The sequence below is a fragment of the Sprattus sprattus genome (assembly GCF_963457725.1).
Source record: "Sprattus sprattus genome assembly, chromosome: 13".
NCBI classification, from domain to species: domain Eukaryota; kingdom Metazoa; phylum Chordata; class Actinopteri; order Clupeiformes; family Clupeidae; genus Sprattus; species Sprattus sprattus.
This window is the reverse complement of record NC_137911.1, coordinates 22,902,094-22,928,410: the sequence shown is the minus strand read 5'-3', so window position 1 is coordinate 22,928,410 and position 26,317 is coordinate 22,902,094. Positions and strand designations below refer to the sequence as shown.

At 45.9% G+C, this 26,317-nt stretch overlaps 1 protein-coding gene across 1 annotated transcript in view; it reads right to left on the bottom strand.

Annotated features, from left to right (window-relative positions):
- The window catches only part of asap2a (ArfGAP with SH3 domain, ankyrin repeat and PH domain 2a), a gene marked incomplete at its 5' end in the record, with an annotated part of 54,096 nt that extends 28,260 nt beyond the window's left edge, over window positions 1-25,836 (bottom strand). The window contains 4 exons of the mRNA XM_080849987.1: window positions 137-211; window positions 1,072-1,217; window positions 9,006-9,078; window positions 25,711-25,836. Coding sequence (XP_080706113.1) covers window positions 137-211; window positions 1,072-1,217; window positions 9,006-9,078; window positions 25,711-25,836 — 420 coding nt within the window. The remainder of the gene's footprint in view (window positions 1-136; window positions 212-1,071; window positions 1,218-9,005; window positions 9,079-25,710) is intronic.
- Window positions 25,837-26,317: the final 481 nt, after the last annotated feature.

Here is a 26,317-nt window from a genome sequence, read left to right as displayed (position 1 = left end):
AGGCATGCTTACGGGTAGCTGCGCTGAGCCTAAAGGCACGGCTACACCACAGTCTCCCACCTGACTGCAGGGCCCGGTGGCCCAGTGGTGTAGCCATATGAAGGATCAAGACATGTTATGATAGACAGGCACTCACCCCCTTCACTCCTTTAAGGTCCCCCTTCAACAGGCTGTCCAGTGGGAAGGTGATGATGTTGTTCATGTTCTGAAACTGGAGACCCAAGCAGAAATTCACTTAGCGCCATCTTTGTTTTGAAATTCTGCACATTTAGTTTTTTTCCCCGCCTTCATAATCATCAATGTACAAGAGGCCAGGAGGGAAAACCAGTGAAATTATTTCTCATTGCCGAAACCTAAATAAACAATTCATCAGTGAAAACACATTCAGAGTCATGCATAAACATGATGCAACTAATCATCGCCTCTTCATGTACATTTTAACTGGCAGGGAATAACCACTCCAATTAAACAGGAAATGTGCCACCCTCTGTTCACACTGTTCAGACAGGGGTAAATTGGCCTGGGCAGAATACCGCTGTCCCAGTAGCACCCTTGCTCATCGCTATGGCAACTGATCCCACCCTGTGGGAATCAATTCACACAAACAAGGGTTTATGTTTCCATACTGTGTTCGGAGCCTAAAGGGACGCAGTGGCTTGCCTACAGCTCATCTGCTGGGAATTGTGGTGCTCTCTCACTCCCACACCCCCTCCCTGTTTTCACACAGGAGGAGTGAATCCAGTTTGGAAGCAGAACCATGAAACACAGCAAAGAGGCAGGGAGGCTGACTGGCAAAAACCCAACATCTGGAGCACACACACACACACAAAAACACAAACACACACAAACACACAGAGGCCCAACATCTGGAGTATCGCCACACACACACACACACACACACACACACACACACACACACACACACACACACACACACACACACACACACACACACACACACACACACACACACACACACACACACACACACACACACACACACACACACACACACACACACAGGCCTTGCAGGATTTACATTTATAACACAGTAACAGTAAAAGTTCTCACCAGGTTCTTGAAAAGGGCCGTGAGCTCTTTGGTGAAGACGGAGAACTTGAGGAACGCGGAACCCAGGTCTGGGTCGTCTCTGTACACACAGTTCTCTCCAAACTTCTCCAGTGCCTGGGTGTACTGCTCCTCATTCTCCACGTGAGCTACAACACATGAAAAAGAAAGAAAAAAAAAACATGTTAACACACACCTCCCAGTACATCCAAAAAGACAGAATGACGTATTAAAATTAGGTATAAAAAAGTTGAAAGTTAAGTAAAATGTTGATTCACAGAGATCTTTGTAATTGGTCCCTGAATACAACTTGATATTCAAAGTTGCCATGGTGACAGACACAGATAAAACAGACATGTTCGGTATCTACTTTGGTGCCCAACACAGCAGGGCAGTGACCGTGTCAGAGACATTCCCAAATTTGGTCATCGAATGGCCAATTTAAACGTTGGCACTGGCATCTGATGTAAACCCACACGGAACCCGAATGCCTTGGCACAGTGCACAGTGGGAACTGACAGATCTCCCAACAGCCCAAACCTGTTTCCTTTCTCTCTGACTGCTGGCTCACGTCCTGTCCATTGTTGTTGTGTTGAGGCAGGGATTACTAACGGTGGCCAGAGGCCAATCACACGCTGTCCAAAGGGGAACCAAGAGCAAGCAAACTGTGTTTGTTTCTCTAAGAACTCGTTCATTTCCAGTCGCCTGGCTTTTGTTATTTAAGGACACAGAGAGGAGATCAATGTGTGTCCACTCCAGCTGCAAGCTGATGGAAAGGAGTCACAGTTTTCAAGAAAAGCAGAGTTTTTTTTAGGGGAATTTCCAACTCTTCCGGGCGTGTGTTTACGATCACCATCACGGTCGTTTCCCAATCCCACCTCACTGCCACTGAAGTGTACTCATGGGAGGGGCACTACGAAAGATGCAAGTCAGTGATGGCCGAAGTCATGCTGGTACACACACACACACACACACACCCACACACACACACAAGCACACACACACACACACCCACACAAGCACACAAGCACACATCGCTCAGTTCACCGAAGGACACAACATAAGCACTTGGAAAAAGCCAACGTGGCCATTTAGTGGGAAAGGTGGCACGAGACACAACTTAACCCTGCCGCCACACAGCCCATTTGCAATCCGCACCTGAGCGTCTTTGATGCCCGCTGGTGAGTCGCCGCACAGAGATGACACTCTGAGAGAGTGGTCACGCAATGCAGAGAGAAAGAAAGAAAGAAAGAAAGAAAGAAAGAAAGAAAGAAAGAAAGAAAGAAAGAGAGAGAGAGAGGAGGTCACGCAATACTGTCCTGGTGCATGCAATCACACCAGAGAGCCAAAAATCAATCTACCATGATGAATAATAGATGAGAGTCTTTTTTAGGGGTAGTGTTTTGGGCAGGGGGTGGAACTGTATCCAGTCCTTTGTCTAGGGGGTGCAGTCAAGGGCACCATGACACAGGAAAGGGAGTAATTGAGTGGTACTGTACTGGACTTTCTACACACAGTAGGGCTGTGAACCACAACAACACGAGAGCCAAAGGAGAGAGAGAAGAGAGAGAGAGTGTGTATGTGTGTGCGGGTGTGTGTGTGTGTGTGTGTGTGTGCGTGCGTGTGTGTGCGTGTGTGTGTGTTTCTGTGGTTTCATCCGTCTGCTTTTTGGTGACTTGGAGCCAGACATGTAACGTCACCAGAGCAATAAAGACCCATGAAATACAGCACTGGAAGAAGAACATTTATAGAAGGTTTTTGGCGGCAGCATCATGACTGCAGACGTTGGTCAGTTCACCAGTTGGTCAGCGCTACCTCACAATCAATCCTTCTTAGTATCTGCTTTGTGACAGTCACAAACAAATACAAATAAATCCTTTAAAAAAAAGTGTATTTGGAAAAGTCAATTTTGTCAGTTAGGTCAGCCCAGGAATGGAAGCATCTCCCACAGAAACTTAGAGAATCAACCTCATTCAACAGCTTTAAAAGAAATCTTGGGTGCATTTACATTTTAATGTTTATTAATGTACATTGTCCCTCTTAAATCAAATAAACAAACTGAAACTGAAACATTCATTCACAATTGCAAAGTGAGAAAGATGTGATGTGAACAATTGCCGCGTTCCTGCTGGTCATTTTAAGAGCAAAAGTGAACAGCTTTCCTGGCTCCTAGACCTAACACGGTCCCACTGCCATGACCTGTGAGGACCAGATGGCAGGTCAAGTGATGACTCAACACTCGAGCGAGAAATCTCACCCTGATAATGCATTGACAGAAACGGACTGTACTCACACGAGAGGACAAGACCAACATCTTCCCCTCCAACCAGGCCTAAACAGCCCCCCCACACTGAGATATCATCACTTCCTATAGGAGCCATGAGGTGAAGAGGGTCGAGAACATTTTAGATTTGACACCGTGAGACTGTGACAAATTCAGCCAGTCTTCTGCCATCAATCTGTCCATCATACTGAAGGTCAACAGTGGGCCACGGAAGACTGGCAAGGTGAGCTGGCAACCCCCTCCGGCCACCGGCCCATTAGACTGTTCCAGGTGGGTTCCAGTCACCGGTGGAGACGAACCGCCCTGGCAGGTGGTGGCAGAGAGATAGAGTGAAGAGGAGCGAGACGAAGAGTGGAGAAGTGTGAAGATCCTCTTCCCACTGACACACACACACACCTGCCGTTCAGGGATGACTCATCGGATCTCATTATCGAGACAAGCTTGACACCCTCCACTGCAAACCACAAAAAGAAGCTACTTTTTTGAAGAAAAGAACTGGGGGAGAAAAAAAAAAAATCAAAACTCACATGTGGTGAGCTGGTACTCCCCCATAGAAAACCACATCAAAAACAACCCGTTGTTGCTCACGCTGAATCACTACGGCGTCTGCTAGATGGAGAAACCACAAGAAGAGATCGTCTGGACTGGTCTCCTCAAATGCAAGACACAAGAGGCGTTCCTGTACAGAACTTCCAGTTCTCTCTGTTAAAACTGTCTGGCCCACTTCGTTTCTAAAATACATTCATATTGTCCCTAGATGACCAAACCTTCTCTCTGACCAGCTCTCTTACATTTCCAAATGGCTTTCCAGCTGAGTGAAAAGTCCAAATGTTGTGACAAAAGTCTATGGTCTTCTGCGAAGGCTGTGTCACAGTTCAACAAAGCTCTTGTTTAGCAATCAAACAGGCTTTTCGTTGTCCGTCAGCTTGAGATCCTTGGGGATTCACCGGCGTCACACACTGATATGGTGTTCCAGCCGGTACTGCTTCCTGCTCAGGCGCGACACAGAAGCTCACTAACTCAGCACAGACCCACCTCAGGCTGGTTACTTGTTTGCGGAAACGGAGCGTGGCTCACACACTCACACACACTCACACACACACACACACACACACACACACACACAGCGTGGCTATCTGTAGCCCTGGGCTCCACTTGGTCTTTCCAGGAGCGAGAGAATGCAAAGGCTTTTCCTCTTTCTCGTTATCACCGCCTTCCTCATAGTATCTGACCACCGTCTCACAGACAAGGATGACTCAGAGATTACAGTCCAAACACTGAATGCAGCACTGTGAGGGGGAACACACACACACATTCACACACACACACACACACACACACACACACACAGGCCAGGATTATCTGAGAGGACAGGCCCCAGCTGCTTGTTTGGGTGTTGCTGGTTGCACGGACTGATCTCTGTTTAATTAACAGACAGCAACCAGATAAAGACCCCAGTTTCCGGGGCTTCCCAGAGATAGAGCCCGCTTTCACACACACACAAAGACAAACCCACCCACCCACTGACAAATATAGGATTGACCATGGCAAAATACTACTGTGATGATTTTTTTCCCCCTAAAAAGGTCAGGCAAAATCGTGTACAAAAAAATGTTTAGTTGAAAAGGTAGTTTGTGTTAGTATTCGTTTTTTTTTCTTCTCGTTTTTGTCTTCTGATAAAAAGAAACAAGAAAGGTATTTTTAATACTCAAATAAAAAATCTGTGGCAGTGAGAGGTAGACTAGATAGGGTGAGAGACACACAGGCCCGTTTCGGTCAGCAGGTCTGGGCGAGGGGGGTTAACATGGGTTGGACGCGCCGCCCTGGCGCCGCCCTGGTTCTGTCAGCTCTCCCGTCAGCCGGGTCCAGTCTCTCCACGCTCTGCTGCGTCCTCAGGAGCGAGGTGTTCCGTGCGCTAGGCGGATTAATATTTCCATCACGGATCTCCCATGGCTTTGATGGACGGGAGCGCAGGCTGGCGGGATCATGTGGAGCGCAGCGGTCTGACATGTTAGAGCCCAGCGCCCATCAGCTTGACATTGCGGCGAAAGAGGAGAACGTGGAAGAAAAAAGCCAGAGCAGCTAAAAATGAAACGTGGAATGAAAAAAAAAAATGATTGAATGAGGATGGATAACCTCTACAAGATAGCTAGGACACAGAGAGGCTAAGAGGGGGGAAGCAGGCAGACATGAAGGTTCAGCTCTGATAACAATAACAAAACCAAGCAAGGCCAAGCTAAAGGAGGAAATATATCTCAGAGTGGACCGAAGTCGTTCCATCCCACTTTAGGACACGTGTACACTCATGGGGGAGCAGGTATGCACGTTGGGTCTTAAAGAAAGAGGGAGAGTGAAAAAACCCAGCCCTCAAACAGGAAAAAATGACTTCTTGCATTCGGTGCAATACAGTTTGAGTGTCCCCGTGTGCGTGTGTCCCTTTGTGTGTGTGAGTGCGTGAGCTAGTGAGTGAGAAAGAGATTTCAGATTAGGAATATCTACTGGCTAGAGACAAGAGGCTTAACAAACTTTTGTTAAGGCCCGCGACACGCCAACCGCAAGGTTGATCTCCTGATGAAAGGTCAGGAAAATGGCAGACTCCCTTGGCTTCAAATGCTATCCCATCATTCAACTGTGCGATCATTGCCTCCCATAAAGAACATCTTCTGTGGTAAAGACAGAAAAGAATGAGAATCGATGGGCAGTCAAAGGCATAGACATGTATAGATACATGTCTATGGTCAAAGGTGGTTGCAAGTTAAGGGAGAGGTGTTAACTTGAGCTGTCCTGGCAGAGAGAAGTGAGGAGGAATGACAAAGGCCAAAGACAATAGGAGACTCCAAACACCAGGTGGTCAGAGGTTGAATAAAACAATGTGATGGCAATTCTAAAGCACTCTGCATGACGGTGCAGTGGTATCTCGCGAACTCTATATTTAAAAAACAGGCTACCCGAAAAAGAGGGAGTGTGAGAATGACAGATATATGGAGTGCATCCAGGGACTGTGGTCACCTTGCAGGACCAGGTTTGCTTGAGAAGTCTGGCAGATGATTTATGCCTCCCATGAACAGCATGGTCAGATTTACAGTCCTCTGGGCTACTGACTGACCCTAGCATGACCCCCGACCCATAGCAACTACTGGTAATTAACCCTGCAACACCTCACCGGTCTACAGCATTCTTTCCCACACTCAATTAATGCTTCATTAGCCTTTTGGTGATGTGTTGTAACTAGAAAATACCAATGAATCAAACCTACTAATTAAACCGATAATAATGTCCAATATAGGCTTCCTTACAATACAAAATGACATATGACAATACCATTCATCACAAAATCGCAAAGATTTTTTTTTTCATAGAAAGATCTGTGCCCATGTGTGTATCAAGTGAGTCTCCGGAACTGGTCTTGTCTGGATGAATATCTGCTGTCTAAGGTCATTTTCAGGGAGGGAATAACAAGGTTCATGGTCCTAGAGGCCAGGGCTGCTCCTTCTGGAAGGATAGATGAAGCTCTCTATGAAAGGGGGACGTCTCTGGCTGAAGAGATTCATATTTTAATCTTAATTCTTACCCCACCCCGTCTCCTACTCTGCCCCTGACCTTAGACGTTTCACGTTATTTAAAAACCATGTCCCTGGTTTCTGTCAGCCTCAGTCAGAAAATGATCTAGATTGTTGGTGTAAGTCCAAAAAGCCCCTTACTGAAAGTGCTTAGGAGCTTAATATGGTTTTAAAGGATTTCTGTCATTTGTTTCTGGGGAGAGATGCGGTCAGTACAGTGGGAGCCAACAAAACGGAGCGGCTCATTGAAATCGACCGCACAGGTAGTGGCAGCACAGGTGTCTGCAGGGACATATTTCCTTCTAGTGGAGTGTACAGTCAAACCAGGAGCCCGGCCCAGAAACCTCCCCCACCCCAGCCACACACACACACACACACACACGCACGCACACACACACAAACACACACAGAGTAAACAATGCAGTCTGCCCAGTTTGCTCAATGTTGTAGCAACGCCATTAGACAGGTTGCCAGCACATGTTTCTTACAATATCAAGGTCATTGTCTCAACAAGCACAAGCAGGCTACTGATACCACGTTCCTAGCTGCGGCCTGTATAGCTCTATGGCATCATTCTTTTTTTGCTGACTCTTCCCCATCTTCTTGTTATAAATCTGTGGGGCAATTAATCAATTTACAATGTTTGTGTTAAAATAAAAACTACAACAATGTTCAACCTGCTAGTTCTGCAGTCAAAAATCTAAAAATGGTCACAAAAATGAGTTTAGATCTTTAGGATTAAATGTACAGATCACACAGGCCACATTGAATCAGTCCCTGTCGAGAGAGTGAATGACTTTACAGTAGGTGACAGTAGTGGCTCTTCCTGTTCCGGGGGAGGGGGGCGGTAGGGAGGGAGGGAGCCGGGGGGAGGCCGGGAGGATAGAGGCAGGAGGGCAGGCTGGGAACCTCATCAGAACAAAAGCTGGAGAGGGGAGGGGGTGAATATGACTCCCTCCCCATGCAACCGCTTCCGAGAGGGAACAAAAACACAACCCACACGCGTACACACACACACACACACACACACACACACACACACACACACACACACACACACACACACACACACACACACACACACACACACACACACACACACACACACACACACACACACACACACACACACACACAGACACAGACACACACACAGACACACAGACACACACACTTACACACACTTACACACACACACACACACACACACACAGAGGGTGTGCCCAACCACAGCTGTCTCCTGGGGCTAGAGGACAGCTGTCCCCCCCCCTTGAACAGAGGTAGCAGTGTTCCTGAAAAAGAGGGGCAGCTTAGCCGAGCATCAACCCCCCCTCACACACACACACACACACACACACACACACACAGACACACTGGTGTGCCCCGTCAGGAGGCTGAGCCCCTGTAATCATGCTGGGCTGTCACAGCCGGGGAGACTCAGCAGTGTGACGAGATTCACAGCTCCACTCACACAAACCAGCAGCTTCATCGCTCCTCTCGTTCCCTCTCCCTTGCTCGCGCTCGCTCTCTCTCTTTCTCTCACTCTCCACCTTGCTCTTTCTCTTCCTCTCCTGCTCTGTCAGGGCCTCTTTTCACTACCTGCTTCCTCAGCTTCTTTCTGTTCTTCACCACTCCACTCCAAAGAGACACGTATGAATGGCATGCAGATTTGTTTTCTCAGCCAATGGCAACATCAGGAGGACATCAGGAGGAGTCATGAGAAAGTTTTGAATCTGAGAACCTCCAACAACCTTCAACCTTGGAGGCTGACCCTGACGTAAGGCCCCGTGAGGAACAGTGAAAGCTGGTCATAACGCCCACAGATTATACTCGTGCTTGTGGAACAGATGGATATCGACAGCAACCTCATAAATCTACAGACCAGTCTCTCAGTCACACACACACACATACCTCCCTAGAAACGGCAGGGTCTTTGTGCATGTGTGCTTCATGAGACGAAGCCTTCAGGTTTGACATGTGCCGGAACCAGGTAGCCGGATGATTCACGGGAGTGGTGGCTTTTAATTGCTGGGTCACTCTGTGCGGGTTAAGGGCGAGCTGTAAACCGATCACAGGGATAAGTGTCCACTCACCCAGACCAGAGGTGTAGATGGCCTTGACTGACTTCTTCATCTTGTACAGCACGCTACGGTCCACATCCAACGCCTGTGAGGGAGAGAGAGAGGGAGGGGGGGGGGGGAGAGTGGATTTAATACCATGTCAAGTCAAATGATGTTTTTCTTTCTGTACTCGGATGCATATCTAAAACAGCCTTATGTTCCTCAAGGGCAAAGCTGAATGAGTAACTCCTGCAGCTGCACTATCAGCATGGGTGATCTAACACTCGCAGCTCTTAAGTTTCCCCTTCTACCATGACTTCCATCTGCCAGAGAGGCAGCAGCAGCAGGTGCATATTCGTAAGTGTGTGTGTGTGTGTGTGTGTGTGTGTGTGTGTGTGTGTGTGTGTGTGTGTGTGTGTGTGCGTGTGCGTGTGTGTGTAGGGGGCAGCCTCCCACTTGTCTGCATGTGATTCATTATTCAGGACTCTCCTAAAAATAGGCCCAAACAACCCCCCCCCCCCACCCCCCCACCCCCCCTCCGCTGGGAGGGAGGCTGCTCCTTTCAGAACAACCAGAGCGCACATATCACAGTAGGACAGAGAGAGGGTGAGACAGCAGAGAGAGAGAGAGAGAGAGAGAGCGAGAGAGAGAGAGAGAGAGAGATACAGCAACATGAGAGAGGGAGAGAGAGAGAGAGGAAGATACAGCAACATTAGAGAGAGAGAGAGAGAGAGAGAGAGAGAGAGAGAGAGAGAGAAAAAAAAGAGAGAGTGCATCATGTCCTTTCCTCATCCTCCATTTGTTTCTGTGAGACTACTGTTCTGTGGCATCCATGTCTTGAAACACGCTCGCTTACAGCAGCCACTCAGTTTGAACAATGAACTGTTGTTCTGGGCGGGCAGGCAGGCAGGCTTCACTCCCGCTAGTGCTCCCCAACACCCATCGTCTCCATCAAAAGACACTCTGGCCACTTTCTCTCCCACTGATGAGGAGGGGTCTCCTGTAAAAATGGCTTTGAGCACAGGAGGCCTCAGTTCCTCTTGTCACAGAGACTCCATACAACTGGTGTTACAAGTGGGGTAGCTGAGATTAACATACAGTAAAACTGTGTCCTTAAAAGGGATTTGTGGTGATCCCTATCAGTCGCGACTGAGATACGTCCAGGAAATGACACAGGTTTGGTTCCACTTTTCACAGCGTGAGACAGAACTGTGGTCAACAGTGGTCAGCCGTTTGGAAAGCCAGGGTGGGGGTTGAACGTTGAATTTCCAACCAAGTAAAGGTTCAGATGTTAATGAGAATTGAAGAGACTGTGTGCTCTCTGAGGGCACTTGAAGAATATTGACTTGAAGAGTATTTTGACTTTTCTTTGAAGAGCTACAGAGGCACTAAAAAAAAAGTCAAACCCCTTTTCCTCCCTTTATGCTTTATTCAAGACGCCAATGCTATGTATGGAACAATGAAACCGAACAAGGCTTTCCCCTTCAGTCAAAACTGTTTGTACAATGCACTGGTCTGACCTGAACATGACCCCCTGAGAAGGCAGTGGGGTATTAAAGCTGACGCCTAGTCTGAATGCCTAGCTTGTGCAAAAAACTCATTTTCACTTTCTGGACACCTTTCTCTCAGCAGTGGTACGCTGGGGATTTAACTCAAATCCTCTTGTCAGCAAACACTATTGCAGATTTCCCCTTAGCGTGGTATTACATGAGAGGCAGAAATAACACCATTCCCCAAAAAGAGAGTTAGTGCAAGAAGGAAAATATTATCCTCCACTGCCCATGCCGATAGCAGCTTCAGCAGGCCCAACAGAGCGCCATTCTTCTAGATCTTTCTAGCTACAGCTGTGTGAGGAAGAGCAAATAGTCCTGCTAACCCACCACTTCAGAGCTGGCTGTTAGCTTTGATGGCTAAACAGAATCACTGCAGTCTATACATGATAGAGCATCAACAGGCAGTGTGAGCTTAAACAGAACTTAGCCAGCATTTTCACTCAAGTTCTTGTGGCTTATGGATTTTACATGGAATGACAGCACTATTATTTTACATTCACATCCTCAGAGCCAAGTCTCACAACAGAAGCCAAGTCTTGGTGTGTGGTGAGAGATAACAAGCCAACTGAATATTAAATGTGACAGTCTTCAATGTGTGACTAGCAAAAAAAAAAAAAGCACTGTGTCATTAACTGTGACAACAATTCTATGCTAATTAAAGATGTTTCATCTTCCGTTTTAATTACAATGATTAATTAAGGACATCTTTGTATTTTGCATATGAGTGGAATAAAGCCAGAAGACGGGTAGACATACAGACACCCTATAAACGTAATACATTGCAGACTACCATATCTACCTCTAGCATCACATTAGGGGCCTAATGGTTAGCACATTATCTCGCCTTCTGGTGCTCAAAAGCAACCTGATCCACTAGTATTACCAGCGATATGCTATCTCTACTGGTGGAGATACTTTCTTAATGATGTCCTAAAAGCTTTATTTTTTGTCAACGCTGCATCTGAGCAACAGAATCAATAGCTTTGAAATTTCCCTCATTGATCTCATTTGCAAGACTTCGCCCCAGTCGAATTACATGGAGCCTCGGCTGGTTTCTGGAAACCATGCAACGCTAAGGAAAAAGTTTAGTAAAAAAAGTTCATTCAGGCGGAGAAATGAGGAAGGGGTCTACATGGACGCAACAGGTCTGCTGCCATATTCAGTTGGTTACCAATCAAACATTAAGTCCACTGCAGACAGAGATTCTTCACTGTGAAAGTAATATAATAGCAGACCATGGCTTTATCTTCATTTTTCAAACAGGATTCAATAAGATGACATTCGAAATGGATGCAATGTTTTCTTTGCTACCAGTGGAGTTTCTACATGGGATGACCCCATCTCAGTGATGGACAATGGATCTTTTTTCTCTCCCAGTGGCGCCTCATAGAGAATGGGGGAGTGAATGGGAGTGGCAGCTGTGGTTTCTTTAAATCTGGGCCTTGTCATAACACCAGCAGTAAATCATGTGGATGGCAGACAGTGAGCTTTCTGCTTCAGGGAGAGTCCTCCTGCCTCTCAGGTCACAGATCCACATCCTCACTGTCTTCTGGGCGCCGCCATAGCTGGGCTGTGAATTTGTCATTTACCAGGTCCTTACAGTAGGGTGGGAATTGAGGTTTAGGGCCAATAGAGGTACTCTGGGACAGCATTTTGAGTTTTGCTAGTCCATCTTTAAACCAACCCGAAAGCAATTCGATTTTTTTTCCACAATATTAAATTAAAACTGAATAGAATGGAGTTCATACACAAAAGGGAAAAAAATAGCAGTCTTATAGTCTTATACATTTCATACCACAGTTAACTTTCAGCTCAAAAAAATCTTAACACATCTTAAAACACTTTAGCTGAGAAAACACTTGAGTCATTCAGGATTGTGCCGCGCAATATTGCAGACCAGCGAATATTGCCCCGTTTAAATGAATCAGCAGTAGTCTGATAGCCTGCATTAAAGCTAAGCACACTGAATCATCTGATTTCACCCAGCAGCGAGTGAAGTGCTAACATAGAGCTATACAGAGGGCACTCAGTCACTCACTCGTGAAGGTTCATTCTCTCACACACACACTCAGACACACACCACTAAAGCTGCCATGTCAGGAGATTAGCGAGGAGAGGACTATAAAACAAACCTGATGACAGCCCCTCTCCTTCTCTTTTGATATATCTCTTTCTCGCTCTCTCGCTCTTTTCACGCGCTTTTCTTTCTCAATCGCAGCCATTTCAAGGGTCAGGGTTCAGCCACTCGACTGAATTGGACCCTTCTTCCCCGTGCCGTTTGAAGGCACTGATCTAATATTAGAAGTTTCATCCCATAGATGAAAAAGCAAAAGGGGAGGCGGGACGGCTCCACAAATGGCCTCACAGTGTTTTAGCACTGACATCTAGCAGATACACTGTCCCTCATAAAAGGTGTTGTGTTGTGTTGTGTTGTGTTGTGTTGTGTTGTGTTGTGTTGTGTTGTGTTGTGTTGTGTTGTGTTGTGTTGTGTTGTGTTGTGTTGTGTTGTGTTGTGTTGTGTTGTGTTGTGTTGTGTTGTGTTGTGTTGTGTTGTGTTGTGTTGTGTTGTGTTGTGTTGTGTTGTGTTGTGTTGTGTTGTGTTGTGTTGTGTTGTGTTGTGTTGTGTTGTGTTGTGTTGTGTTGTGTTGTGTTGTGTTGTGTTGTGTTGTGTTGTGTTGTGTTGTGTTGTGTTGTGTTGTGTTGTGTTGTGTTGTGTTGTGTTGTGTTGTGTTGTGTTGTGTTGTGTTGTGTTGTGTTGTGTTGTGTTGTGTTGTGTTGTGTTGTGTTGTGTTGTGTTGTGTTGTGTTGTGTTGTGTTGTGTTGTGTTGTGTTGTGTTGTGTTGTGTTGTGTTGTGTTGTGTTGTGTTGTGTTGTGTTGTGTTGTGTTGTGTTGTGTTGTGTTGTGTTGTGTTGTGTTGTGTTGTGTTGTGTTGTGTTGTGTTGTGTTGTGTTGTGTTGTGTTGTGTTGTGTTGTGTTGTGTTGTGTTGTGTTGACTAGTAACCAGGCACTTATGATCCTACACATACTGTGCCGATCACTGTACAGCACAACATGAGTTAGCTTATGGTAATGTGTGTGTCTTGATTGTGATGAATACGCGTTTTGGAATTCTAACACATGACATCAGGCACCATCTGCCCCTCCATGATTGCAAGCCAATTCCTTTGAGGCTGCCAGGCAACCACTGTTGTGTGTGTGTGTGTGTGTGTGTGTGTGTGTGTGTGTGTGTGTGTGTGTGTGTGTGAGACAGAGAGAGAGAGTTTGTGTCACTGCATACTCCCAGAGATATGGGGAGAGGACTGTTTCATAGCAGAATCAGGGGTATCAAAATATCCAACTGGGAACCGACTGTCTCCGAAAATATAAATAAACACAGAAATACTTGTAATGAGGTGGCAAGTCTGTGAGTCACAGTTTTGAACACTGTGTTCAAATGGCAGCCTGTTATGTTACCACGACGACGGCATATTACTCCATTAAATAAAACGCGAATGCCATAATAATTATTTTCCAATTTTACGGCCAAAGTCATAAACTTTTGGACGCTGATGATTTCCCTAAGCACACACACCTGCTGGGCCTGGCTGCACTAGTTCCGCACTTTCATCCAGTCCCACAACGCCTCTCACATCCCGCCGGTGGCTAAAGATTGATCAAACTTGCCGCAAATCCAACAACGGCTGACCAGTGCGGGTTCTACATCTGCCGTCTGGCACCAGCTTAGGGGTGGGTGTGTGGGCGACAGTCCAGGTCTAAGATTTAAGGCACTTGCCCTGGATAATCTTAGGGTATTAAAGTAAACACAGAGCTAGAAATTAGCCAAAGAGGGTCATTCATATTACACAAGCTCCCTCCATAGTGTTCATCCTTGAGATTTGGAACACAGTTTGAGTGCTTCCTCGTTAATCCTTTGGGATATTGTGTTTTGAAAAGATGACAGGGAAAGGGACTTAAAGAAACAAGTGAATTCACCACCACAGAGGTTTATTTAACGGAGAGATAAGATACGACCAGCGTGTTATCTGTGTTGTTTCTGCGCTCCGGCCGTAGAATAGCTGCCAAGGTCGCATTGGAACAGCATCTGCTTAGTGTCAAACAACAATGACATCATGCACAGTTGTTGGAAGGAAGATCTGGAGGAGAATGCCTGTTGTTGTTTCCACGATGGATACTAACTCTTCAAAACAAAACTCCGAGCTCCAGGCGAGGACGTGAGCCGAGGGGCTCGATAAAGATCTGGGATTCTGCAGCTTTCCCACTAAGGAGAGGAGGCAGCGGCGGGCGAGTGTCCGATGGAAGCAGGCAAGGCTTGATCTCCGTCCCCGCTGAAATAAAAGGATTCCTGAGCGATTGCGGGCATGAGGATCAACGATGACCCCCGGCCTCATTGTTCTGGCCATGCAACTATTTGATGACGGCATGTCTAGTAGTGCTGTGCACAAGGGCTCACACACACACACACACACACACACACCCTCCCTTCCACTCTCAGGCTGAGAAAACAAAGCGATTGTGCCGGGATGCATTTTTTGGGGGTAAGTGGGGGGTGGTGGGTGGGGGGTTACCGCTTTCAATCTGTGGTGGGGCGCCTCCGTCTCTCTCCTCTGAGCTCCCTCAGCTGCTAAGCATCATGGGAGGGCAGCCCACAAAACACATGCCTGGCTCCCGTCTGGTGTCGCACTGTTACATTGCCTCTTTGATCCCCACACTCCCAACAGAACAATAAATGAAGGAAGGAGAGAAAGAGACAGAGGGGGGTGGGCAAAAAAATGACAACAGACAGTAACAGTAACAGACAAATAGAGGGAGTGGCATGGACTGAAAGACAGAGAGGCAGCGATAGACACAAAACAGGAGCAGGAGAGACAAAAGAACAAGAGATGGAGAAAAGCAGATAGAGAGAGAAGAGAGAAGGACCCCCTTGAGTCCACTGCGCTGCACGTTCTGAATGCACGCCAGGGGAGGCAGTCCAGGACACAATTATCCAATGCGGTCGAGAGCAGGCTGATTACGATCCCACTTTTCACTAGGGCACCCAGATGTTGTGGCTCAAAGCAAAACAAACGGCCTGAAACGGAACGGAGCGCCGAGCCTGGCCTGCTGCCGCCGGGACTAGGCGTGGTTCGCCAGGGTTATGTGCCACCATTGTGTTCCACGTCCAGAGCACTTCACATTTCACTTTCACACATGGGAGAGATAGAAAGGGAGCTGATCTACACTGTTCTTACAATCCCTGTGGCAAACTGTAAATGCTGGCTTAGTGTGTGTGTGTGTGTGTGTGTGTGTGTGTGTGTGTGTGTGTGTGTGTGGTCCCTGCTAGAAGGCAAACTGAAACTGTTTAATCAACCGACTCTTAAAACACCAGTGAGCGGTTACACAATACAGGCTTATTTACATGTGGAAACAAGAAAAGAAAACACAACAAATCAATAACTCAAGCTTATTAATCAATCCTCAAACATTAACAAGTGAAAACAAGTGACAATAGAAATCCCACATGTGCTTGCTTCAAAACCAACCGTCCCTCAGTGGTATTCTACAGTGGTGTAGGCCTAGTACTGGTATATTCAATGTGTCACACTGACGAGGAAAAAAAATATGGCAGTTTCCCTTTTGCCTTGTTGAGGAACTGGGTTTAGGATATCAGTCTCCTATAATCATATAGACGATGTCTCTCAAAAGGAATGTGCCCCAAAAGCAGAACGCAGATACATCTCATCTGGGCCACAGCTGTGAGGGTTTTGTCTATGGCTACACCTCCAGCCAAATTTGACATGAGAGTTTGTTTATTTTCATTTTCCACCGTACTCGTCTCACTTTGGAGGACTGCATTCCACTGTTGTCGTGAGAAGGTTTCGGCGGCAACTAATGCAGTTGTAATTTAGCGCCATTTAAGTCCGCTGCTATATCAGGGCAGCCTAACCAGATTATTCAATGTTGTTCTGAAAACTAGATTAGCTTGTACCGAATAACGGCCCATCAAGCCAAGTGGAATTACAGATGGGGGTGGGGGATGGGGTGCATATTGTGGCTGGAGTCCCACTGACGTTGCCTGTCCGGCTAAGAGGGCCATCAGCTAGAGCGGCCTTCCTTGTGACCAGCCCCAGTTTAAGCGGGGAAAGGCGCCAACATAACCATTTGCCAGTAATGAATTCCATTATCAGCCGAAGCTAAATTGTTATAGTAATTTTATCCTGTAGAGCTTATATCTAAGTCATGAGATACGACTGTTCAAGAGGTCCGTTTTCAAGGTAAGCTTTGGTGTGGGTTTTGTAGGTATTTTTGTGAATGTGTGTGGAGATATAGTTGTGTTTATGACTCTGATCTAAAAGAGAATCTGACTGCGAATTTGTGCACTAAGGTGTGTGTGTGTGTGTGTGTGTGTGTGTGTGTGTGTACACTATACATTCTGAAATGTATGGGTGAGAACATCAGCCCCATTAATGTAATTGCTTGGCCACTTGTCTTCTCTAATGGGCCTGATTGTGTGCCATTTGAATGAGGAACAGCAGTGTCTTGTCCCTAAAGGCTGATTCATGCTTCCTTACGTAAGCGTAAGCGCAAGCGCAAGAGGCCGCGCAAGCCCCTTGCGCGACCCTTGCGCGACTTCTTACGTCTTGCGTGCGTCGGCCCCTTTTTCTAGACTTGCGTCATTTTTTACGTAAGCCCTTACGCGAGCCTCGCAGCCTGCATTCTATCAACGAATGATACGAGATGAGGTTACTAAAATATTCTGCATGTCTACTCAGTTTTACAGTGCTTCCCAAGTAAAGGTTTGAAAAGAACTTCAAGCTTCAGACTTTCTGTTAGGGAACCTGTTATCTATCTGCAGAGCAAATGTCAGGCTCATACAAAAACATTTACGTGAATTACTTGATGCTAATACCTAGCGCGGTGTCTATAGGATTTTCCATATACGTTAGCATTAAGCTAACGTATTTTCTACCACAGTAAAACATGCAATACTATGTGATTGTTTTTAGAAAACGAATGTTACGTGATGAGATTACTCAAATGTAGTCTGCATGTCTGCTCAGTTTAACAGTGCTACCCAAGCAAAGGTTTGAAAAGAACTTCAAGCTTCAGACTTTCTGTTAGGGAAACAGCTTTCTATCTGCCAGGCAAATGGCAGGCTCATGACAACACGCGCAACCTTTGGGAGCATGAAATGCACCGAGTAAATTTTGCGCAACCGTTAACCCCCAACGCTGTAGCAAGCAGCCGCCTTTACACCCCCACCTAACCAGCCCTGTACAACACAGCCATCGTTATATGGGAGAGAAGGGCAGAAAGAGAGAGACTGGCTGAAGACGTGCACAGAGACTCAATAACATATTGCTCAAAGATATCCGCTTCAGATAGAGTGGTTGATCTTCCGGGCACAGGGGAGCAATCCCAGGATTCCCTAGTGAAAGTGATGGAGTGGCTGGGGTTGGTTTTGTGTGTGTGTGTGTGTGTGTGTGTGTGGGGGGGGGGGGTTGGAGTGTGTTTGTGTGTGTGTGTGTGGGGGGGGGGTTGCATGTGGCTCAGAACTGTTCTTATGGTGTGTTGCATTTAAACTGGGAAGTCGGCATTTGTGAGTGTCCAGTTGGACATTTCAGCTGTAGTAATATGCTGTTTATAAACACTTTGGTCTTATTTGTGTCTCAGTAAATAAGTCGTACACACAGTATTGTCCAACTTCTATCTGTTGTTGCTACGGTGTTTGCAAAATATCGTATAATGCATAATCAACAGGTATCGCTAACATCTGGTAACAGTTGCTGACAACAAACAATTGCAATTGACTTGTTGTGCTGGAACGCGGTGAACTCAGGTGTGACGTCTTTAACAGCTCAGACTTCCGACTTCTGAGGTAAATGGAACGCAGTATTAGCTACACTGACAACACAGGAGGAAAATCCTGCACTTTATTTAAAACATCTGACCCACACGCAAATAAACAAATACACAACACACACACACAACACATACATCACACACACACACACAACACCCCCCTCTTGTAGCTTCTTCAAAGTGAGCCAGGGCTATGTTGAACCACAACACAACACAACACAACACAATAAAATAAGTTCAACTACAATCGGGTTCAAATCAGTTAATCAAAACCATCTTCACATATGCCAATGTATGCGTGTGTGTGTGTGTTTGTGTGTTCTGTTCCATCTGGAAGGACCAGCCCTCCTAAAGGATCATGGGATCAACTAGAGCACTCACTGACGTGCAAATGCAAACCCTCCCCCCCAGAGAGTATGCCTAGTTACAGCAGGACCCAAATGTGTGTGTGTGTGTGTGTGTGTGTGTGTGTGTGTGTGTGTGTGTGTGTGTGTGTGTGTGTGTGTTTACGTTCCTGAAACCCTATATCCAAACCACATTCACACACACAAACAAACTCTTTTCACATCTTTGCAAGGGAACTGATATTTAACTTTAACATCGGACAACGTTCTATGGGGAAGGTTTGTGTGTGTGTGTGTGTGTGTGTGTGTGTGTGTGTGTGTGTGTGTGTGTGTGTGTGTGTGTTTCTCCCTGGTGCTCAACAACACTTACAACAAAGACTGCATTATGCTAGGATAGAGATGGAGCTGCAAACTCATCTGAGCACACACACACACACACACACACACAGACACACACAGACACACACAGACACACACACACACACACTCCTGTGGGTTACAGCTCCTCTGTGGGGCTACGGAGGCCGTCACCACCTGCCAGTGCCAGTCCTCACACTTTGCTGTGGCTTTAATTGAAGTAATTAACCCACTTGAGAAAACAAACTCTCATTTGAAACTGAATGCCAGACGGCATCTCCCGACGTGTCTTCCTGTGTGCCCCCCATTTCGCTGCTGTGCGTCAAAACACAGGCTTGCTGGAGACTCCCGTTTTATCCCCAACAGAAAGACCTTTTGCTGGGCCCTTGGCCACTTCAAAGAGACGGCCTCGTTTTTACATCCTGGTGGGGGCTGTCTTTATTGGGTGACACCCCCCCCCCCCGAGGTGACCCATATTCAAGGCCCCCTGACTCCCAGACTCCCACTCCCCTGTCTGACATCCTCGCCATGGTGATGACCCCCTGAGCCACAACAACCCAAATAGTTTGAAGGAAATCTACTGACCAACTTCTGGTTCACAGTGCAACTAATGGTGCTGATAAGATAAGCTCAAAGCAGACTCCAAAGACATGGGGCAGTGTTCTGGTAGAGGCACTCTATATAAGGTCTGAACAGATGCCAACCAGTAACTTGGTGAATTTGTTGTAGAACTTCCAAACACTGGTAATGACTTGAAGTGCCTTGTATTATTAAATACCTTATATGAATCATGTACTTATGTAAATAGGACAATGGCTTTTCTTTGTTTCTGCGTGTGTGTAACTTAGATTACCACTTAGTCTGCATATTTACAAGAGCATGTTTAGACCAGGGGTGATAAGCTTCCTCCGACCTTGTGCAAAACTGCCATCCTTGCAATATAGGGAGCCTCGGACGTCAGAGATCCACCACGTTATCCCTACTGAACGCTAAACTTCTGTCTATATCACATGTGTCAAACTCAAGGCCCGACAAGCCATTTCATCTGGCCCGCCAGCTCCTCAGAATGTTGCAAAAAGTTCCATTGATTTGAATGAGCAACAGTAAAATTTCATTTTGCTCGCCTAATTTCCCCTAAGGATTAATAAAGTATCCATCCATCTCCTATTAATCTATCTATCAGAGCTGAGAGTCGGTAGCATACTTCAATACGAGTGCTTGCCCCACTGTCCGGCCCTCGACTTGGACCCATTTTTTTTATTTCGGCCCTCTGTGTATTTGAGTTTGACACCCCTGGTCTATATAAACCTTGTGCAATGTGTTTATTATTGCTTAATTTTTAGTCTTGTGCTGGGAGTGACCCCGATTGCAATTGTTGTTTGTCTAATAAATATACTTACTGTATATGCAGCTCTGGAGACCTGAGGTAACTAGGGTGAATTTTCACCTGACACAAACTGCATATGAAAAAGACTGCGACAGAGCAAGGAGGAAACAATAAAGAAGGAGACACAGAGTGACAGAGCAGGTGTGGCGGCCCTCTGGTCCAGAAGCAGCCCAGCTGGATGACAGCACATAATTGATGTCCTACAAGTTGGTTCCTCTGTAAGGACTGCAACCGGCGATAAGACCAGCATGGAATTGCACACCAAGAAAAACCTTTTCCAGCCTCTCAGGAGAAAGCCCTAGAGGGAAGGCAAAGTCCATTTGTTGGTAGGCCCTTTGGTTTTTACGGACTCCTGCCTAATGACTCCTGGATGAAGCTTGTAAACAGCAGGAGATTGATGAAAACAATCCCACCCGTGAGTTAATGAAAACCTTGTTGAGATGTCAGACACAATATGGCCAAAGAACCTCTTACAGCAGCCCGTGCAACAACAAAATGCACACTATGATGGAGGCAGAATGATCTGGAATGTTTGAGAAAGATAGGACTTGGCTGCGCGATCCAGGGTCCCGCTAGCCTCAGCTGGAAAAGATCAGAGAGAAATGAAGCATCTACAGAAACGTGGAAGGGCACAGAAATGTGGACTGTTTTTAAAAAGCACAGGAGCCCCAGTTGGCAACTCCTTTGAAGTCCTTCAGCACTCAGATTGCTTTTCAGGATCTGATCCAACTGAAGTCCTGCAACGTGACAGCGCCTATAATATGGCCTTTCAACCGCATTAAAAATTCAGGTGTTTTTAAAAATAGCCAGCCTAGGTTAAACTAAGGTCACAGTTGATCAAGAATTACCACAATTCACATCTGCATGGCACACAGTTTAAAAAGACTGCATTTTCAAGTCAAGCAGGAAGGTAAAAAAAAAAATATATATATTTAAACAGGCTGCGTAGTATTTTTGAATAACTGTTTGAGGCTGTTAAAGTTTGGCATGTGTGGATATATAAATATTTGGGCTCTATGTTTCATGTCAAACTACTTCATTTCACCACAATGACGAGGGCAAAGAGAACCCTCGACTCTCACTCTTTGAGGGAGCGACAACATATCAGTGAGGGAGTTCATTAATGAAGAGGCAGGTCTTGACAGCCAACAATGGCCTCGAAGAAGGAGTTGTCTCTGACAATCTGTGACAGACCCCCTGATAGAGGGCCTCCCTGCTCCCATTAACACTTGCTGAACAAAGGCCAGTGCCCTCCTGACCCCTCCCCGATCAATGCCCCCCGCCCCGCCCAATTAATGGGATTTCCTCACACGGCCCATTCTCATAGACTACCTCCAGTCATCAGGGGGTCCGGTGGACTCAGCGCCTGGACCACGACAGGCACCGGAGGGGGGAGGAATGTGGGCCCCAAATCCACTAAGACAGGACCATGACCTTACCCCCCCTTTCCCTTCTCAACACCCCCACCCCTCCTTCAGAAGAGCACCCTTCAGTTTTAGGAAGTTTGAACACGGCATAAATAAAGGTTTCCTCAGCACAATACAATAGACGCAATGCTATCGGTGCAACATACTTTCAGCCTACTAGCTCTCCTTGTGAATATAGTCTTCTTTTCTTTAGGTACTACTGAACAGACTAAAGTAGTTATCCCAGTGATATAAACTGGTAAACACAGAAAGCCTCTTATGTAAGGAAAAGACAATCAAAGTCCCAGGTTGGGGCAGTTAGTCTGGGTGTCTATCTTGTCAGATGGTGGCCCTAATGTTGATACCCTGGGATTGTTTCTGGACTCCTAATCTCCATTCAGGAACGCTTGTAAAAACGTCCCTCCCCTGCTGCCACCTGTTCCTGGGCACAGCTGTGCATGGGTCTTGCCTGGGTCAACCCTTCAAGTGAACCCTCTTGTCAACACTGCCAGCAGCAGTCCACAGAATCATGCCGCCTCCCAGGCCCTGCCTCTCAGTCACTTGGGATGATAGCCACAACACATGGTGACTTGCCATCAGACTGCACCAGGCAGGGAAACATCACACCTCCATTTTGACTCATTATCTGCAAGTACAATTTGACTTTCCTACCCCATTTTGAAGTGGTACTGTTTGAATGTAGGTTTAGCTGGGCATTAAGAGATCAGTCGGGCACACGTACAGCTTAAGTACCGATTTACTTTGTCTCTGGAGTCTCTGAAGACTACAGTTTTAAGACAATACACTACAAACACTGTCTTGACACATCTCTAGCTATGTCGAGACAGTTAAAGTGCTGTGGCTGAAGTGGCTTAAGCTGAAGAACCTGTTGTGCATGTGAACTGTGCCTAGAGAGCAGGAGCCCTCCACACAGCGTTGCGTGGCTGGTGCCAACAGTTGCCTTAGACGTCAGGAATGCAACAGGGATTCCCTGGATATCTGCCAATAATCCCCATGCAAAATCATGCACTCGGGCGGCATGTATTACCAGCAGCGCATGGTTGAAATGCCAACAAGCTGGCACAGAAGCTACATATGCAGAGGGGACTAATGGGTTGACGAGTTTGAAAGGTTCTGCTCAGCACTGAAAGAAGCTATAGGCTATTTATTCTAAGAGCCTAAAAATATCGGGTCTGAAAGGAAGGTGAACCAGAGAAAGGAAGCAGGGCTTCAAGAGGTCGGCCTTTCACTCTCTCAGGGACAGCCATAGGAAACAGAGGGAATCTGGGATTGTCTGTAGACTCCAATTCAGACCAGACAGAATAAAGTGGGAAAAAAAAACAATAAAGAGCAAAGCAATCTTATAGAGCCAAGGAAATGCAATGTATGCCCTCATACATACACACATGATGCCCTCATATACCCGATTCGAAAACACGCTAAAATTGGTGTATATGAGATACCAATGTTGTCCTTACATGCATCCAGACATACAGGGAGTGCCTGCAGTATTAATGCAGAAATTACGTTGAGAAGCTGTTACTTTTGTGTTTGCTGAAAAGGACGTTACATGGCTTATTTCGGACCTCAGGCTGTGTTTTCCCCACTGTATATACATCTTCTTTGTCAGGTCTCATGATACAGATGAACACCTGCCATTTCAGTTAGTAAAAGCTCAAATGAACAAGTGCCGTAAGCGCAAAGAGCTATGAATTTTGCAGAAAGAGAGGAAAGAAAAGGAGTATTTCCCTGGGTTTTCTCCACACCAAGAAGAGGCACTACAAATCCCATTGACGTGCGGAGAACGAATGATTCAGATCCGGTTTCCCCTTTAATTCACCGCTAAATGACACCCGCCAAAACCCTCGGGAGCTGAAGACAAACATATATCAATACTGCTCGAAGCCACGCTGCACAGAATGGTGCACATCCAACAGGTGTTGTGCCACCAGCTTAGGAGCCTCTTAACACGAGCAATGCTCAGCCAATAGCTTCTGCTCACTCAAGTCCCTGGAGACCTCAGATTACCATTATTTTAGATACCAGTATGGACAGTCCTGCAGGGGATGACCTCAAAGAGGCCTTACTAAAGGCACAAAATGTCACTTGAATACAAAGGGGGTAGAGACAAGCAACTGCACAAACTCTTTTCAAACACAGGCTGTTTTTTTGTGTGTGCTCCTTTTAGCTGTCTAACAGATCTGGCTTAATAGTCACCACCCACGTAAACAAAGTCCTGACTGTGACAGGCTTGTGTAAAAATAACTATACAATGGACGATACAGCCCGCTGTATTTACACAGAACACATTTAAGAGTCTATCTAACTAACAAGACCATCAGGTCCCGAATGACCTTTTCCCAAGCAGTAAACAAGAGCAAAGGGTCATTGCATTCCCAAGGAAAATACCTACTTTATCTGGCACTCACAACACTAAGCCACAAGATGGGTGAAACTCACAACACATGAGTTAAACAAAGCTACAGCCGAGGATCTGAGGGTGCCTTTCAGGTTGACCGAGGACTTCTAACTCAAGGCAGCTGCTTCAACACAATATGTGGAAGTACTCACATTCCATTCAGTTACAGCATCTAATTGGACCAACACATGCAGCGTTTGTCTTATTCACAATAGGCCTTGTGTTTTTTATGCTCAGAAGGAGATGGTCACAATTAGAAGTCAAATTGACTTGTTCCACACTCTCCAAAACTCTGTGCCTTTTTCCACCACTTATGGAGTCCTTTCGTCGAAGGGATTAAGATCATGGTAACTGAAACATCTATGGAGAAATGATTTGGAATGGAACAAACGGATTTAAAACATATTTGTCTGTCATCTATAATAGCTGACTAATACGCACCCCATACCCCATCTAATGCAGACATTAAACCTCCGGTCTGTTTTAGACTACATGTGTCAAACATTATTTCCATCCAACGTAGCATAGGTGTATTGAAATGTTTTATGTGCGTCATCTAAAACACAGTGCAGTAAGCTATGTAAAAACAATATAGAGGAAGCTGAAGTCAAAGAATGTCAAAAAGGATAGCTGCTCTATTGTTGAATTCACTGACAACATCTGATATCTTATGACAGAGCACTTTGCTGTCTAAGTGAGATACCTGTGTCAAGAGTACGAAGTTTAAGGATATCAAATTAGTTTAAAATATAAAGTTACCGTAGAAGAAACTGACTGGCTTTTCACCGAGTATAATTTAGGAAGACATACCAAGACAATCCTTTATACAATGCCTACAGAAGTGACATCTTGCATATGTGAATTATTATTATAAAGCTAAGACTAAGGCGTCACACCAAGAAGAGCAGTTAATAGTAAGGTAGCCTAAGGATCAACGATGTATTGAAACGCTGACAGGTGCTACGGTCAATTTAATATAAGGTAGCCTTAATATATTGGATTATTCACCTGCAGCGGTAGAGTGGAAACCACTTTTTTTAAACAAATATGGATAAACTGTGATAGGACGCCTACAACTTCATGCATGAGTCTCTCTAAAACTGCATTTCGGTTACAGACAAGAGTTCGCTTTATTATTTTCTGGGGAGGTAACGACTACATTGTGTGTGTGTGTGTGGGTGAGGTACTCATCAACAAAGAGTGTCTGATTGTCCTCTCTTTCTCTGTTTATTAGCCTAGGTTAGCAAATTACTTTTGTGGTCATACTGTAGTAATTCGAAATGAAATAATCTACAAGAAACACAGATCTACTAATACTTCACCAATGGCTAAAACCCCGGAGAGCGATGTTTTACTAAACATGAAGCCTATTCAGAGGGGGAGGAAAAACTTGACTTAAGCACTACAGTCAAGGACAGGCTCGGCCACTTACCTCCTCCAGAGCAGTCACACTATTCCTACAATGAGACATTCGCGTCGTGAAGTTTGAAGCTGTGGGCGCTTTATAGTCTTCATTCGTTTCGGCTATGAACTCCGACACTGTGATCTGGTCCGGCATTTTATTCCCTTTAGTTTAGGTACAACTATGATGCTATCCCAGCAGAAGGCCCGCTTAAAACTCGCTTACTTCCCAAACAGAAAAAGTTCATAAAAGATAGCTTTGATATATCGTCGTATTGGAAACCATAGCTGAATTCCGTCTCCAACAGACTCTTTCCTGATAGTCAAAACGTCAAACTAGGAAAGATTCTGAAGCCTAGTGTTGTCTACCGGGCAATGTGTGTGTTCGATCCTGGGATAGTCCTCCTGCCGTTGCAGATATTCCTTTCAACTAGGTGGACATAAATGGAATTGACTGAAGATGTTGCAGTGCACAGATTTCCTCCGTAGCCTTGTTTGCTCAACACAGCGGTCTTCAGATCAAGTCACCGTCGCAAGCAGGGAAGCAGGCAAGCAGTGCACTTCTCCCTCAGACAACAGGGCAATTCAATTGAAAGCGCAGAAAGTGATAAAATAAAGGTGGAGACGATTCAATGGAA